Source organism: Piliocolobus tephrosceles, chromosome 10, assembly GCF_002776525.5.
Source record: "Piliocolobus tephrosceles isolate RC106 chromosome 10, ASM277652v3, whole genome shotgun sequence".
In the NCBI taxonomy this organism is placed as follows: Eukaryota; Metazoa; Chordata; class Mammalia; order Primates; family Cercopithecidae; genus Piliocolobus; species Piliocolobus tephrosceles.
Window position 1 is genome coordinate 53,221,592 of NC_045443.1, and position 15,278 is coordinate 53,236,869.

The following is a 15,278-nucleotide window of genomic DNA, read 5'->3' on the forward strand; positions in this document are numbered from 1 at the left end:
AGCAGGAGCGGGGCCGGGGGAGGAGGGGAGCCCGGCGTCTTGCCGCGTGTGGGCGGGGGCACCCCTGAATTACCTAGAGTCAGATGTATTATCCAGAGGCCTGCTTCTAAAGCCCCTCTTGCCTCCTCTCTCTGCAGCCTTCTTGAAACACATCCTAAGCGTCTGAGTGCTACAGGTAGGGCCTTCCCACCCCTTCACCGCGCCTTAAGAGGCAAATCTCCCGCGCTTCTCAGCCAGCATGGAAAAGTAGCGGAGTTCGTTCTGCTGTCCGGTTGCTGCGCGGGCTCCAGCGCTTGGCAACTTTAGTTTTTTTCCACAGATCCAGTGGGGTCCGGACACTGGGCCCCGCAGGCGGAAGCACGTTCCAGCCACCAGGAGGCCACCTATTGTTTCAAAATAAAGACTGGGTTCCTCTCTTGGTTTCAGACTATTTTTTTCATGGTTGGGGGAGCAGGGGGAGACGGGGAGGGTGCTAGGAGGAGAGGGCGGGAAAAGAGGGCTCTCTCCTCTTCCAGTCCTCCGATATTCCTGCTGTTGGGAGGCGCAGATTAATTGTGCCCCACCCCCCCACTCCCATCCCCAAGCGGTTCTGTGCCCAGGTAGGGCTGGAGAAAGGAACGGCTGGCCCCGCCCACGTCATTACTAATGTAGCGATCATCTGCATAAACCCAGGTCACGGTTCCTATTGGCTGAGTCCGCTGAGGGTGACGTCATTGGGACGTACTAAGACTAGGGTTGGGCCGAGAGTCGGAGCCATTACTGCAGGAAAAGGTCCCGCAGAGCTGAGCAGTCAAGATGGTGGGGCCCAGGTCCTGGGAGATGGGCAGGATTGGGGGCGAGAGGTGGGAAGAGACGGGTGGGAGGCGAGGAGAAGGCAGGGGTAGGAGGCAAAGGGAACCTGAGGACCCGAAAGGTTGGAGGTGGGGTTGGAAAGCCTGGGGCCCTACCCTGCGGGGAAGCGAGTCTGCAGCCTGAAACAGGAGTTTGTGGGGCTGGGATAGAAACTCGGGGAATTGGCGTTCAGATGCTGACCAGTTCCCTCTTCTCTGAGCAGTGTGACTTCACCGAAGACCAGACCGCAGGTAGGTTATCTCTGATCCCTACCGAGGTCACCCTTAGGGAGAGGGACACCCGCCCCCCAGCACCTATCCTCTAATCTTAATCTATCATCTCTTTAGCACCCCTATGAGATTACCCCCTGGATTATTTCCTCTTTTTTTGGATCCTCCATTTTCTTTTCTCACTTTCTTCCTCCCTCCCCTTCCACTCTAGATCTGAGTCCCAAGCACTGGGTGAGTTTTAGGTGGTGTGGGTATGTGAAAAAACTTGGTCAGCTAATGCCTGCTGTGTGTGGGGTCTGGGGAGGGTGTATAAAGCTGCCTGCGCTCCTTTGTCCCTTAATCAGCTACTTCTGTCTTTTTTCTCCTCCTGTGATAACTGCCCCTGACCTCCCAGCTTGCAGTTGTGAACACTGTAGAGCAGTGACCCGATATTCTGTGCAGATGGGGACAGGACAGGGGAGTTTGCTAAGGATATGACTGTAGCTCTACCCTCTGGAAGTTCTCTTTGTACTTGAGGGGTGCGAAGTGGCAGGCTGGGATGACCCTAGTCCCAGGCTGCTGCTCTCACTTCCTTATAAGGACAGGACTGACTGGGCGGTGGCGAATTCCTGCCCTTAGAAGTGTAGTAGCAGCAGTGGAGATTGGCAGGTCTGCTGCAGGCAGAGGGAGGTGTGTAAATGGATGTTACCAGGCTGCCAGAGGGGGAGGAAGGCTCTATATAGGACACCTGAGTTGGGAGGAAGATAAATAGATCCCTCTTAAGTAGACTTCGGTGTACAGTTTGGTGCAGATATCTGGTTTCCTCAGCATGATCAAAGTTGAATGGGCAGCAGGCTCTGAGGTAGGGTTTGGGTTAACCCTCAAATCCTGTGTTGACATTCATCTGAATCCTCAGAGTTCAAGGAGGCCTTCCAGCTGTTTGACCGAACAGGTGATGGCAAGATCTTGTACAGCCAGTGTGGGGACGTGATGAGGGCCCTGGGCCAGAACCCTACCAACGCCGAGGTGCTCAAGGTCCTGGGGAACCCCAAGAGTGATGGTGAGGGGCCTCAAGAACTCAGTGTGGTCATGGGCCCACAGTTCTTCAGCTAAGAGCTTCCCTTTATCTTCATAGGCCCCAAACTCAAAGTCTGGATTAGCAAATCCCATGGATTTCCATGGATTTCCCTGCTTATAGGAGGGAGTCATCTCTCATCTCTCTGTTCAGTTGAGGTCTCTATTATTCCCTGTCCTGAGAACTTGTGTTACTTCTCTGGCCTGACACGTCCACCTCCTTTATGGCAGAGATGAATGTGAAGGTGCTGGACTTTGAGCACTTTCTGCCCATGCTGCAGACAGTGGCCAAGAACAAGGACCAGGGCACCTATGAGGATTATGTCGAAGGACTTCGGGTGTTTGACAAGGAAGGAAATGGCACTGTCATGGGTGCTGAAATCCGGCATGTTCTTGTCACACTGGGTAAGGTTCTGTGTCCTTGTCCTTGAGCCGAGATGCCACCCTGAATACCTCACTTGTCTCCCAATTCCAAAGATGCTTTTTTTTTTTTTTTTGAGACAGAGTCTCGCTCTGTCGCCCATGCTGGAGTGCAGTGGCCGGATCTCAGCTCACTGCAAGCTCCGCCTCCCGGGTTTACACCATTCCCCTGCCTCAGCCTCCCAAGTGGCTGGGACTACAGGCGCCCGCCACCTCGCCCGGCTAGTTTTTTGTATTTTTTTTTTTATTTTAAGTAGAGACGGGGTTTCACTGTGTTAGCCAGGATGGTCTCGGCCTCCCAAAGTGCTGGGATTACAGGCTTGAGCCACCGCGCCCGGCCCCCCAAAGATGCTTTCTTTCCCCCTACAGGTGAGAAGATGACAGAGGAAGAAGTAGAGATGCTGGTGGCAGGGCACGAGGACAGCAATGGTTGTATCAACTATGAAGGTAAGGGGTGAACTACGCTTTCTTGGAGGAAGCAGCCGTATGGGGCAGGTCAAATATAGTGTTTGGGGCTTTCCCTATCCCTGGACTTGGGCTCCAAAAAGAGCCAGGAGGCAAGGTGCAGGGCCCTGCCCAGCCCAGCCCAGGAGTGGGAGGTCAGGGGGGTGTCACAGGAAAGGAAGGGGTAGTATTGTAGAGGGTGGGAAGGAATGAGAAGTGAAATAATGGAATGTCTGTCCCCACCGCCTGACCCCTCACCCCATGTCTGTGTCTTGTCTTCACCATGAATGTCTCTTCCTTCCTGCAGCGTTTGTGAGGCATATCCTGTCGGGGTGACGGGCCCATGGGGCGGGTACGGCTCCTCCCAGCCTCTCCTCTAGTTGATCTCCCCAGTGTTTCTTTTTTCCTCAACCTGTGCTCTTTATCCCCTGCCCTTACCCTACTACCATCTGACTTCCTCCTGGCATGTTTCTGCATGGAGCTGACTAGGGAGGGGAGGGATTCCTCATAGAGGAATACAGCCTGGGGGTAAGGTACCTCCTTACTTCTAGAATGGGCCCTGAGGTTTTACTTATAGGGCCCTGGGTGCTGGTGTCTGGGAACTCTCACCAGTCTGTATACCAGTCTGGCTTTAGGGTGACCTTCTGGCCCTGGAGCATGGGTAGCTGGCATAGAGGGGTATGGGTTGCCTGTCCCATTCTGCTGCTATAGCTGAACAGTCCTTTCCCCTTCCCTCGCTGGGCAGCTTGGAGGTACCCTAACCCAAAACTCTTGTCCCCTCCTCCCACCAGTGGCTGACAGTAGCTGTAGGTGTAGTTGAGAACTTTTCTGCCTCTGCTGTGTTCTTGCTGCTCAGGGTGGGGTGGGGGACTAACAGCTGGTGGGAGGGGAGCTAGGGGCAGGGAGAACTGGTCAGACTCAAGGTGGCTCCTCTGCAAACTGACCCCAGGGTTGGTTGCTGTGGGCATGTTCCCTCTTATGCTACCTTTGCAGTCTTGTAGTCCCCTGGCCCTTGGTGTACCCCTCCACAGCCCTGTTCCCTGGCTCATTCCACCTTTCCTTTCCACAGAGCTCGTCCGCATGGTGCTGAATGGCTGAGGACCCTTCCAGTCTCCCGACTCTGTGCCTTTCCCTGTGTGAATTTTTTATCTAGCCTGAAGTTTCCCTAGGCTCTCTTGTCTCAGCACCTTTCCCATCTTGTCTCTCTTGGATGATGTTTGCCGTCAGCATTCACCAAATAAACTTGCTCTCTGGGCCCTCGGTTCAGTTCTGCTTTCTTTCCTGAACAGGGTAAAGGGGAAGAAGGTGAGGTGGTGATGATTTCTGCCCTGAGGCAGAGTCCAAGGTCAATGGTGCAGGGGTTGAGGAAAGCTGAGGAAGGCCGGCCCTGTACTAGCCATCTGGGCTTCATTTAAAAACTGCTGGCCCCATTCATCCATCTTAAACAAGCTACCTCTTGGGAGATTAGGAAATCTCCCACCTAGATTGGTCCTACCTAGATCCTGGTAGGACCAAGGCTGGCCATCCCTGTTCCATTCCATATCAGGCTGTCTTCTCCTAGCCTTCCAGCTCCTTAAATCTGGCTCCCACCCTCCCAAGCTCCCAATAAGGCCTTTTGTGGGGAAGCCTGTGGAGTATTTATTGGAGCTAAAGCCAGGCCATTATTAGCACTGCCTAAGCCTGTCCATCACCTTAGCAGGGCGAAGGGCCAATAACAACAAAAGGAGGTAAGGGGCTTGCTTCCTCCCTTTATAATAAGGGAAGGAGTGAAACCACTACTTCTGACGGGATAAAGATATAAAATTCCATTATTGTGGGAATGTCCTTCCAAGACTTAAACAGCTTTTAGGGCAGGTGAGAGCCTTTGCTCCTATACCAGCACATAGTCTTGACATCTATGCTGCTGTTCGTGTTTTGTGGGGAGGCGCAGTGTCTGTAGGCCCTGTCTGTGGCTTGCAGAATGTCTCTCCGGCCCAGGTAAACGCCGCTGTGAAGGACTCCAGGAAAGCTGCTCCAATCCCAATCCCCCTACCTGACAGCCACAGGTAAGAAGAACACAGAATGCACCCACAAGATGGAACTGAAAGCAAATTAATTTATAAAAAAAAAAAAAAAAAGAAAAAAGAAAAAAAAGAAAAAAAAGAAAAAGAAAATTTACAGAAAACTTTGAACAGAAGAAAGGTGCTAAGACGCAGAAGGAGAGAAACACAGGGACATGAGGAACAAAGGGCCTGGCGGGAGGAACCAAGAAGAACCAGTGCAGAGCCTGGAGGCACACCTGCCTTCCAGTCACAGGGGAGGAGCTGGGCCGTGGAGCAGGAATGAAGGAAGCAGAGTTGAGCTCCGAGCCAAGGGTTGGTCCAGCCCAAGGTTGGGCACCCTCTTCCACTGCTCCCAAATCCCTGCATCCTCATCTGGGGAGCCCCCAGCTATCAGCTGAAGTTCTCACAGTCTTGGTGGGAGAGGGAGGAGGCTAAGGGGTGACCCACCAAGTCATAATAAGGAGGTGCTTAAGTGCTTTAAAAAACAATTTCAGGTTTTAAAACTTCGCATCCTCTTACAGCTCCCTTCTCTGCGCCTTCCAGGAGTCCATGGATACAGCCCAGGGAAGGAAGGAGAACAGCCCCCACTGCCCTTTCTTCTATTACCTACCACAGAAATCCCCGAAATTAGGTTTTCCCCACCAAATACACATACGCTGACATCAACTAAGCAGGTGACTTTTAAAAACAAAACTGACATTCAGAGGGAAAGGAATCATTGGCTGAGCTGGGGTGGCCTACAACAGCAACAATGAGGAAGCCGCAGGAGGGATCATTAGTACGAATAAACTCGAATAAGCTCAGTGTAGGGTGGGGGTAGGGAGCTGGGGCCTTGACTCAGTCACTAAAAAGGGGCTTGGGGAGAGACGGAATCTGCACCCTGTTCTATCCCCAGAGCTCTCCCTGGAATTTTAATTCCCCTTTCCTAAAACTCACTCCCCCTCAAAAAATGTAAAAATTGGTTATTTTTTAGTGGGTAGAAGGGAGCTCCAATGTGGCTTTTTAAAATCTACTTTTTTTTTTTTTTTAATCCATAGAAAATGCAGTAGTTTGGAGGGAGGTGTACCCTTAGAAGTGGTTAATAGAACCTTGTATAAACACCTTTCACCAGCCCTTCCTTTAGGGCAGCATTCCCATCCTATCCTCTCTCCCAGACATTAGAAACATCTTTTAAACAGAAGTCCTTGAATAATCTGATATAAAAATGCACGCCTCTGTTAGGCATGGTGAGGGCTTTGGAGGGGCGGAAGGAGCTTTCCTTACGTAGTGATGAACTCTCCAGGCTGGGGAGGGTCCCAGTGGTGGGGGAAGGGCTGTTCCTGGAACCGTGATCTCCAGAGGGGGTGAGGGGGAGAGATGTCTGGCTGGCTCCTCACTGTGGAGGTGGCACAGGGGTGACCGTGCCTGGGCTCGGGGCTGTGGGGTCTGGAGGCAGGGGGGTGCCTGGGTCTGTGGAGAAAAGTAAGATGAATCAGTTAGAGTGCGCAGGAGAGGGCTCCAGACCCAGACCAACACAGACAGAACCGGGCATGGCATGCAGTGGTTGGGTGGATGAATGAGGTACCCACAATGTTCAACTTCTGTTCCCAACACCCTCTTCTACCTCATACTAAGAAAAACTGATAGAAAGGAGACTCTCTAAATGGGGCATCTGAACGTGATAGGAATAAGCAAAGGGATGACAATCATCATGCAAACAGCTGCTTTTCAAGTTTACAACTGAGATGCTCTCTGCCACAGGATTGCTCCATGACCCACCAGTGAAAGGCCCCAATACCATCCCAAAGGTGGCAGCTGCCAGGCTGGGGACTGGTGGAGGACAGCCAAAGAGGCCCTTCCTCCTGTATTCTAATTTTACCAGAGTGTTCAAAAAAGATTGTGGAAAGTCTAGTACCTGACCTCCTCCCCACCTGCCCGCTCACCCTCCCTCCATGTGGACCCCTCTCCCTCACCCTTCTCCCCTCTTGGCCCCTTCTCACCTGGCAGTGGGCTGGCACTGGGCAGGAGGTTGCCCTGAACAGCTGCCACAATGGCAGGGCTTTGGGCTGCGGCGGATCCGAGCCCCGGCCCGAGAGGCAAGGAAGATGGCATGGTGGTGGTCGCCGGCAGGTTAGGATGTAGAGGGTTCGCCATGGACACAGGCAGGTTAGGTGGGGGGAGAGTGCCCGGGGCAAACGGGAGATGGTGGTGATGCCCATGCAGGTTAGGAGGAGGGGGGAGGTTAATACTGATGGAGTCAGCTAGACTACCAAATGGGATGATGGATGGAGCAGGAGGAGGAGGAGGAGGCGGCATGCCAAAAGGCAAACCCAAAGGAGCATTACCCGCCACGCCTGGGTGCCCGCTGCCTGGCACTGCCCCTGGCATCATTGAGGGAGGAGTTTGTTGGTTGGGGAACGGTGAGGGGCCTGAGAATAAAGATGAGAGATGGAGAAAGTTAGGTATAAAATGTTGCTTAACAACTCACCTTTTCTTTTTTATTTTTCTTTTAGACGGAGTTTCACTCTGTCACCAGGCTGGAGTGCAGTGGCACTATCTTGGCTCACTACAACCTCCGCCTCCCAGGTTTAAGCAATCTCCTGCCTCAGCCTCCCGAGTAGCTGGTACTCATGCGCCTGCCACCATACCCAGCTAATTTTTGTATTTTTAGTAGAGATGGGGTTTTACCATGTTGGCCAGGATGGTCTTTATCTCTTGACCTCGTGATCCACCCGCCTCTGCCTCCCAAAGAATAACTCACTTTTACAAACAAGGATAATCTAGCCATTCCTTGGCACTGTCTTCCCTTTTTCTGACACTAGAGTAAGTGAACAAAATTCCAAAGCTCTCGAGTTTGGGGAAGGATTCCTGCTGGTTTAGGGGCCTAAGAGAGAGAGGCCCATCTATAGAAATTAAGGCTAACCTCATCTCCAGACTCATCTTGTATTGCCTTTGAGGGAAACTGAGACATTCACCTGGATTCTTCTAGTCAACAAAAGTTCTGGAACATAACACTTACCATGGGGTCCAGGGGGGGGAACCCCTGGTGGGACTGCCCCAGGCTGGGGGGCTCCAGCTGGTTGCTGCTGTTGTGGCCCTGCAGTTGACCCTGCCTGCCCAATCTGTTCAGAAGGGCCCAAGCTTCCTGGAGGGGCCCCACTGCCAGCAGGAGCAGGGACTACAGAGGCTGGAGCCACAGCCAAGCCATGGACTGCGGGTGGCCCAGCAGCCCCTGTCGGGGGGATAGGCTGGGAGCCTGGGGGCAGGGCTGGTGGTGGCTGCTGCTGCTGTTGGTGCATCTGTTGGAAGTGCTGCTGCCGAGCCCTCATCTCTGCATACTTCAGCTGCTCCATGTGGAAGGCTTGTCTGTCGGCCAGGAGCTGCTGCCTCTGATACTCCAGCTGCCAGTGCCAATTGAGTATTGTTATCCAATTTTCAGCAGATCCCAAAGGCAAATGCCTTGACCCCTGCTTTGTCTTCTTCTGAAAGATCCTGCCTCTCAATCAGAAGGTTCCCAAAATCTACATCTTGCGCTTGTGCCTCCTCTGTCCTCCCCACCCCACTTCGTGCAAATTCCCATGACCTTTATGTCTCCTGGGTGCCTACGTGGTTTCTTATTGCAATGACTTTAACCTGGTCCCAGTTCACTTCAGCTACAAAGCTCTGAACTTGCCATTACCTTGTTTTGGAAAATGCTTCTAGTTCCTTTTGTCAACTCAAGTTCTTTTCTTACTTCAAAATTCACTAAAACCTCACTGTTCTCAGGAAGCTATCCCAGATCAATTCATTTGCCTCTGAGCTTTAGCTTTATTTTATGATCTCAGGACTTAGAAACTTGATGTGCAATCTCTCTTTTTTTTTTTTTTTTTGAGACTGAGTCTCACTCTATTGCCCAGGCTGGAGTACAGTGGTGTGATCTCACTGCAACCTCCGCCTCCCTGGTTCAAGCAATTCTCCTGCCTCGGCCTCCCGAGTAGCTGGGATTACAGGTGTGCACCAGCATGCCACGCTAATTTTTTGCATTTTTTATTCTTTAGTAGAGACAGGGTTTCACCGTGTTAGCCAGGATGGTCTCGATCTCCTGACCTTGTGATCCACCCGCCTCAGCCTCCCAAAGTGCTGGAATTACAGGCATGAGCCACCATGCCCAGCCGATGTGCAATCTCTTAACGTGAACTTGTCAGATACTTTAAACCTTCTTAACTGTTTCTGATGTCTCCATATTGTATATTCATTTGATGTTTCTCATTAAACCTTAAGTTCTCTGAGATCCCTATCTTTTCTTTTTTTTTTTTTTTGAGATAGGGTGTCACTCTGTCAACCAGGCTGGAGTGCAATGGTGCAAACATGGCTAAGTGCAGCCTTGACCTCCTGGGCTCAAACGATCCTCCCACCTCTGCTTGCTGAGTAGCTGGGACCACAGGCTCGCGTCACCACGCCCGGCTAATTTGTTTATTTTAAAAAATTTTTTGGTCTGGGCACGGTGGCTCTTGCCTGTAATTCCAGGGCTTTGGGAGGCTGAGGCGGGCGGATCACCTAAGGTTGAGTTTGAGACCATCCTAGCTAACACAGTGAAACCCTGTCTCTACTAAAAATACAAAAATTAGCTGGGCATGGTGGCATACACCTGTAATCCCAGCTACTTGGGAGGCTGAGGGAGGAGAATTGCTTGAACCCAGGAGGCGGAGGTTGCAGTAAGCTGTGATTGCACCACTGCACTCCAGCCTGGGCGAAAGAGTGAGACTCCATCTCAAAAAAAAAAAAAGCGTGGTGACTCACACCTGTAATCCAGCACTTTGGGAAGCAGAGGTGGGCCAACCACCTGAGATCGGGGGTTCGAGACCAGCCTGACCAACATGGAGAAACCCTATCTCTATTAAAAATTCAAGACCGGGCGCGGTGGCTCACGCCTGTAATCCCAGCACTTTGGGAGGCCAAGACAGGCGAATCACGAGATCAGGAGATCGAGACCATCCTGGCTAACACGGTGAAACCCCGTCTCTACTAAAAATACAAAAAATTAGCCGGGTGTGGTGGCGGGCACCTGTAATCCCAGCTACTTGGGAGGCTGAGGCAGGAGAATGGCGTGAACCCACGGGGGCGGAGCTTGCAGTGAGCTGAGATCCGGCCACTGCACTCCAGCCTGGGCGACAGAGTGAGACTCTGTCTCAAAAAAAAACAAAAAAACAAAAAAAAAACAAAATTAGCTGGGCATGGTGGCACATGCCTGTAATCCCAGCTACTGGGGAGGCTGAGGCAGGAGAATCGCTTGAACCCAGGAGGCAGAGGTTGTGGTGAGCCAAGATCGCACCATTGCACTCCAGCCTGAGCAACAAGAGTAAAACTCTTGTCTCAAATAAATAAATAAAATAAATTGTCAAGACAGGGATCTCACTATGTTACCCAGGCTGGTCTTGAACTCCTGGGCTCAAGTGATCCTCTGCTTCAGCCTACCAAAGTACTGGGATTACAGATGTGGGCCACTATGCCTGGTCCCTATCGTCTGTTTCTTTTTTTTTGAGACGGAGTCTTGCTCTGTCGCCCGGGCTGGAGTGCAGTGGCTGGATCTCAGCTCACTGCAAGCTCCGCCTCCCAGGTTTAGGCCATTCTCCTGCCTCAGCCTCCTGAGTAGCTGGGACTACAGGCGCCCACCACCTCGCCCGGCTAGTTTTTTAGTATTTTTTAGTAGAGACGGGGTTTCACCGTGTTAGCCAGGATGGTCTCGATCTCCTGACCTCGTGATCCACCCGTCTCGGCCTCCCAAAGTGCTGGGATTACAGGCTTGAGCCACCACGCCTGGCCCGTCTGTTTCTTTTTATGTCCTCCAAAGACAAAATGGTTCAACACTATGTCTGTTCCATTCCCTTTCCAAGTTCACCTCCTGGATCTGAGGCCCTAACCCTCTCTCTCATCATTCCTTAAGCCCATTTACTCAATCACTATTTGAGTCTACTATGGGTCAAGCACTGTTCAAGGACCTGGTGATGCAGCAATCAAAACAACCAACTAGAGTCCTTGCCTCATGGAGCTGACCTTCTGTGGGACCTCAGTCCCCAGACTTCACTTGTGAGACCACTTAACTGTCCTTAACTGGCTGCCCTACTCCTGCCCTGTTCCTGCCCTGCTCTGCTTTGAAGCCCTGTCAGTCTCAGGCTTTCCCCACTGTTGCTTATCTCTTTTTCACTGAAACACACGCGCACACACACACACACACCCCTCTGATTTTAAACTGAGGCACAGCACAGCAGGGTTCTAGGGCTCCTGCTACTCACTGCTTCTCGTTCCCGGTCCATGATAGTCTCCAGCTCCTCAAAGTGCCGAAGTTTGATCTCCAACTTTTTCATCTGGGTCTCCACCAGCAGGGCCACCAAAGATTTGATCTTCCTTTCCTCAACAGCAGCCAAGTGCTAGGGAAGGAGGAATGAGACAACACATCAGTGGGAGGACCCAACTGAAGACAATACAGAAGAAAGGTAGGGTAGATGCTGGCAGGTATAAGAACAAACTTGCTGTGGTAACAACTCATGGTGAAAGGGCTTGACTTTTTTTGTGCTGGGATCATAGGTGTGAGCCACCGTGTCTTTTTTTTTTTTTTTTTTTTTTGAGACAGTCTCACTCTTTTGAGACAGTTGCCCAGGCTGGAATGCAGTGGCATGATCTCAGCTCACTGTAAACCCTGCCTCATGGGTTCAAGCAATTCTCGTGCTTTAGCCTCCCCAGTAGCTGGGATTACAGACATGCGCCACCACGCCGGCTAATTTCTGCGTTTTTAGTAGAGACAGGGTTTCACCATGTTGGCCAGGCTGGTCTCAAACTTCCAACCTCAGGTGATCCACCTGCCTCAGCCTCCCAAAGTCCTGGGATTACTTACACGTGTGAGCTATTGCGGCCAGCCTTTTTAAAAAATTAAATTATTTTGGCCAGGCGTGGTGGCTCATGCCTGTAATCCTAGCACTTTGGGATGCTGAGACAAGCAGATCCCTTGAGTCCAGGAGTTCGAGACCAGCCTGGGGCAACAGGGTGAAACCCCGTCTCTACTAAAAATACAAAAATTAACCAGGCATGGTGGCAAGTGCCTGTAATCCCAGCTACTCGGGAGGCTGAGGTGGGAGAATCGCTTGAACCCAGGAGGTGGAGGTTGCAGTGAGCCAAGATTGTGCCACTGCACTCCAGCCTGGAAAACAGAGTGAGACTCTATCTCAAAAAATAAGTTAAGTAAGTAAGTAAGTAAGTAAGTAAGTAAGTAAATAAATAAATAAATAAATAAATAAATAAAATAACATGGAGGTTGGGTGCAGTGGCTCACACCTGTAATTCCAGCAATTTGGGACGCCAAGGCAGGTGGATCACCTGAGGTCAGGAGTTCAACACCAGCCTGGTCAACATGGCGAAACCCTGTCTCTACTAAAAATACAAAGAGTTAGCCAGGCATGGTGTTGTGCGCCTGTAATCCCAGCTACTCGGGAGGCAGAGGCAGGAGAATCACTTGAACCTGGGAGGTGGAGGCTGCAGTGAGCCAAGATCTGACAGAGCAAGACTCTGTCTCAACAAAAGAACGTGGAGATACTGTGGCAAAGGGTAACACGGAATGAAATACCGACAGGGTTGAAAACAGGCCCAATCGTGACATATTTTTTAAAGCTTAGAGAAGGGATGACTAACTTTACCTCCTCCAGAGATTAAAAATTAAAAATAAATAGGTCAGCATTATTTAAGGTGTGAGTGAGGAAGGATTTCCTCTAAGTGACATGAGATTAGAGAAGTGGGCATTTTCTTCCCTGAGGTCTTCAAGGTCTGGCCTCACCTTGGCTTTCACTGCGGCAGCAGCCAGGGCGGCAGCAGCGGCGGTGGAGAGGTTGCCCTCGCCAATGTCCCGCTCCACCTTTGTCTTCCTTTCCCCCTCAGACTCCACCACTTCCTTCAGCACTTCCTCCTGCCCTTCCTTTGGCTCCTTCTCCTTCTCAGGATCGACTGGGCCAGGACAAGGGTTAAGTTAGCCCCACAGTTTCACCTCTCTTCCCTGTACCCCCACCTACCCTTGTGGGAGGCTCACCTATTGGGTCTCCATCACTCTTCTCAGACTCCTTCTCACTGTCGCCTTCTTTCCCTTTCTCCTCATCCTTCTTGGGAGCCTCGCTGGTTTTCTCCTTTGCTTCCTCCTCTATGGCACCCCCTCCTTCTCGGGGTTCCTGAAATTCCAGTGACAGAAAAGGAGAGTTATCAGGGATTGGGTGATTATTTCTCACAAAGAGGGGCCAGACAGGGAACTAAATTTATTCCTCTTACTTTGGAGGTGATTTCATTCTAGGAGACAACCCTGTCCAAAACCAGCCCTTGCCCACCTAAACTGAACAAGGCCAATTCCCCCATCACCACAGTGCTGCACGCAGCCCCTGCAGCTCCCAGCAATCCCTCTGTACCTTGGGCTCCTTCTTCTCATCTGTGGCCTGGCCTTCCACCCGAGCCTCGTCATTCCCGCTCTCCTCTGGGCCCATGGGAAAAGGAAAATAGGAAATGTCTAATACACAGTCGTCTGTGTCTAACACTCTTCTTTTTTTTTAGAGACAGGCTCTTGCTGTGTTGCTCAGGTTGGTCTCAAACTCCTGGGCCCACGCAGTCCTCCCACCTCAGCCTCCTGAGCAGCTTGGACTACAGGTGTGAGCCTCTGCACCCAGCTTCTCCATAACAGCTGTTTTTTTTCTTTTGAGACAGGGTCTCACTCTGTTGCCCAGGCTGGAGTGCAGCAGCACAATCATGGTTCACTGTAGCCTTGACTTCCTGGGCTCAAGTGATTCTCTCACCTCAGCCTCCTGCGTACCTGAGGCTATAGGCGCACGCCACCAGGCCTGGCTAATTTTTTTGGTATTTTTTGTCGAGACAGAATTTTGCCACGTTGCCCAGACTGGTTTCAAACTCCTGGGCTCAAATGATCTGCCCACCTCAGCCTCCCAAAGTACTGGGATTACAGGCGTGAGCCACTGTGCCCAGCCTTCACAAGACTTTTTTCTTTTTGAGACGAAGTCTTGCTTTGTCGCCCAGACTGGAGTGCAGTGGCCTTGATCTTGGCTCACGCAACCTCTGGCACCCAGGTTTAAGCTATTGTCCTGCCTCAGCCTCCGAAATAGCTGGGATTACAGGTGCGTGCCACCACGCCCAGCTAATTTTTGTATATTTAGTAGAGACGGGGTTTCAGCATCTTAGCCAGGCTGGTCTTGAACTCCTGACCTCATGATCCACCCGCCTCAGCCTCTCAAAGTGCTGGGATTACAGGCGTGAGCCACCACGCCCGGCCTTCACAAGACTTTTCTAATAGCCCCTTCTACAAGCCAAGATTTTTCTACCCAAAATCTTCATGAGAGGACCAGTAGGGGTCCAGAGCCCCTGAGGTAAACTCATGGGGAAAATAAAAACTCTACCGATTTTCTCATTCATGTTGTGCTCTGATGCCAACTTGAGGCAGAAATGGCACAGGGAGGCCAGGTGGCTCCGGCTCTTGTGAAAGGCAAGAAATGTGGGAACCTGCCTGGCCTTACCAATCCGCTCAGGCTCATCAGAGGTGGTTCCTGCAATGCCACTGCTTTCCAGACCGAAGGCAGGGTCCGCCTTGCCTGTTACTTTGGCTGCTTCTTCCACTTTCCGAACATGGGCCTCCACCAAGGCCGTGGGTACCTCTTCCTTCATTTTGGAGAACTCCTCTGTAAGACCCAGAAAGGATGAAGCTGGGAGAGGCGCAGGGGGACAGTTCTGGCAATCCCTGCAAAAGCTTACTCACAAGCCCATGTCTTCATCTAAGCCAGTATGGAGCCTAGACAGATGCCCGAGCTGAGGCCTGCACAGACAAGGCCAGCAGGGCAGCCAAACTTGAGAGGATTCAGTATGAGTAACTAGCCCTTCAAAAGCAAACTAAGAAGGCCAGGTGGAACCGCCCACCCCCATTACCTAGGGCTGACTTTGCAGCAGCAGAGGCGACTCGGGGATCGACGACAGAGGCCAAGAAGGCAACAGTGCTCATAACAGGGTTGCCCGACTGACTGAAGGGGATGGGTTGGTAGGCCAGGGGGCCTAGGGAGGCCTCTGAGTCCTCCAGGTATGGGTCTTCAATGGGAAGACGAAGAAAATGCAAGATGCACTCGTCCTGTGTGCGGCTTCCCACATGCTCGGACACTTTGTTCCAGTCATCTTTGTACATTTCCAGTGCCTGGTGGTAGTGGTGGAGACATAACTCCGCTTACTTAGCCACTTTTCTCGAAGGCCGACTCCCCCCATCCTACTAAGGGCA

The 15,278-nt window shown here is 51.7% G+C and overlaps 2 protein-coding genes across 5 annotated transcripts in view; one reads left to right on the top strand and one right to left on the bottom strand.

The window, feature by feature from the left end:
* Positions 1 to 659: 659 nt before the first annotated feature.
* MYL6 (myosin light chain 6) lies at positions 660 to 4,239 on the top strand. The gene is made up of 6 exons (XM_023210808.1): positions 660 to 798; positions 1,055 to 1,082; positions 1,957 to 2,100; positions 2,346 to 2,519; positions 2,904 to 2,981; positions 4,048 to 4,239. The coding sequence occupies exons 1-6, from the start codon at positions 796 to 798 to the stop codon at positions 4,074 to 4,076; spliced, it is 456 nt and encodes a 151-aa protein (XP_023066576.1). The 5' UTR covers positions 660 to 795; the 3' UTR covers positions 4,077 to 4,239.
* Positions 4,240 to 5,053: 814 nt separating this feature from the next.
* SMARCC2 (SWI/SNF related, matrix associated, actin dependent regulator of chromatin subfamily c member 2) overlaps positions 5,054 to 15,278 on the bottom strand; it is a 29,367-nt gene continuing 19,142 nt past the window's right edge. For 2 of the 4 annotated variants that reach the window (XM_026454654.2, XM_026454652.2), the window contains 9 exons: positions 14,939 to 15,197; positions 14,533 to 14,694; positions 13,420 to 13,484; positions 13,053 to 13,188; positions 12,804 to 12,970; positions 11,272 to 11,406; positions 8,019 to 8,400; positions 7,000 to 7,428; positions 6,215 to 6,469 (listed from right to left, as the gene is read on the bottom strand). In XM_026454654.2, the coding sequence (XP_026310439.1) occupies positions 6,393 to 6,469; positions 7,000 to 7,428; positions 8,019 to 8,400; positions 11,272 to 11,406; positions 12,804 to 12,970; positions 13,053 to 13,188; positions 13,420 to 13,484; positions 14,533 to 14,694; positions 14,939 to 15,197 (1,812 nt within the window). In that variant the 3' untranslated portion in view covers positions 6,215 to 6,392. Of the gene's footprint in view, positions 6,470 to 6,999; positions 7,429 to 8,018; positions 8,401 to 11,271; positions 11,407 to 12,803; positions 12,971 to 13,052; positions 13,189 to 13,419; positions 13,485 to 14,532; positions 14,695 to 14,938; positions 15,198 to 15,278 lie in introns of all 4 variants that reach the window. The other 2 variants (XM_026454651.2, XM_026454653.2) reach the window with 2 other exon arrangements.

Bases quoted from the DNA above. Each gene is read 5' to 3' on its own strand.
- MYL6 (XM_023210808.1), top strand. The intron at 1,083-1,956 runs GTAGGTTATCTC...CTGAATCCTCAG, and splicing joins CACCGAAGACCAGACCGCAG to AGTTCAAGGAGGCCTTCCAG. The intron at 2,982-4,047 runs GTAAGGGGTGAA...TCCTTTCCACAG, and splicing joins TGGTTGTATCAACTATGAAG to AGCTCGTCCGCATGGTGCTG.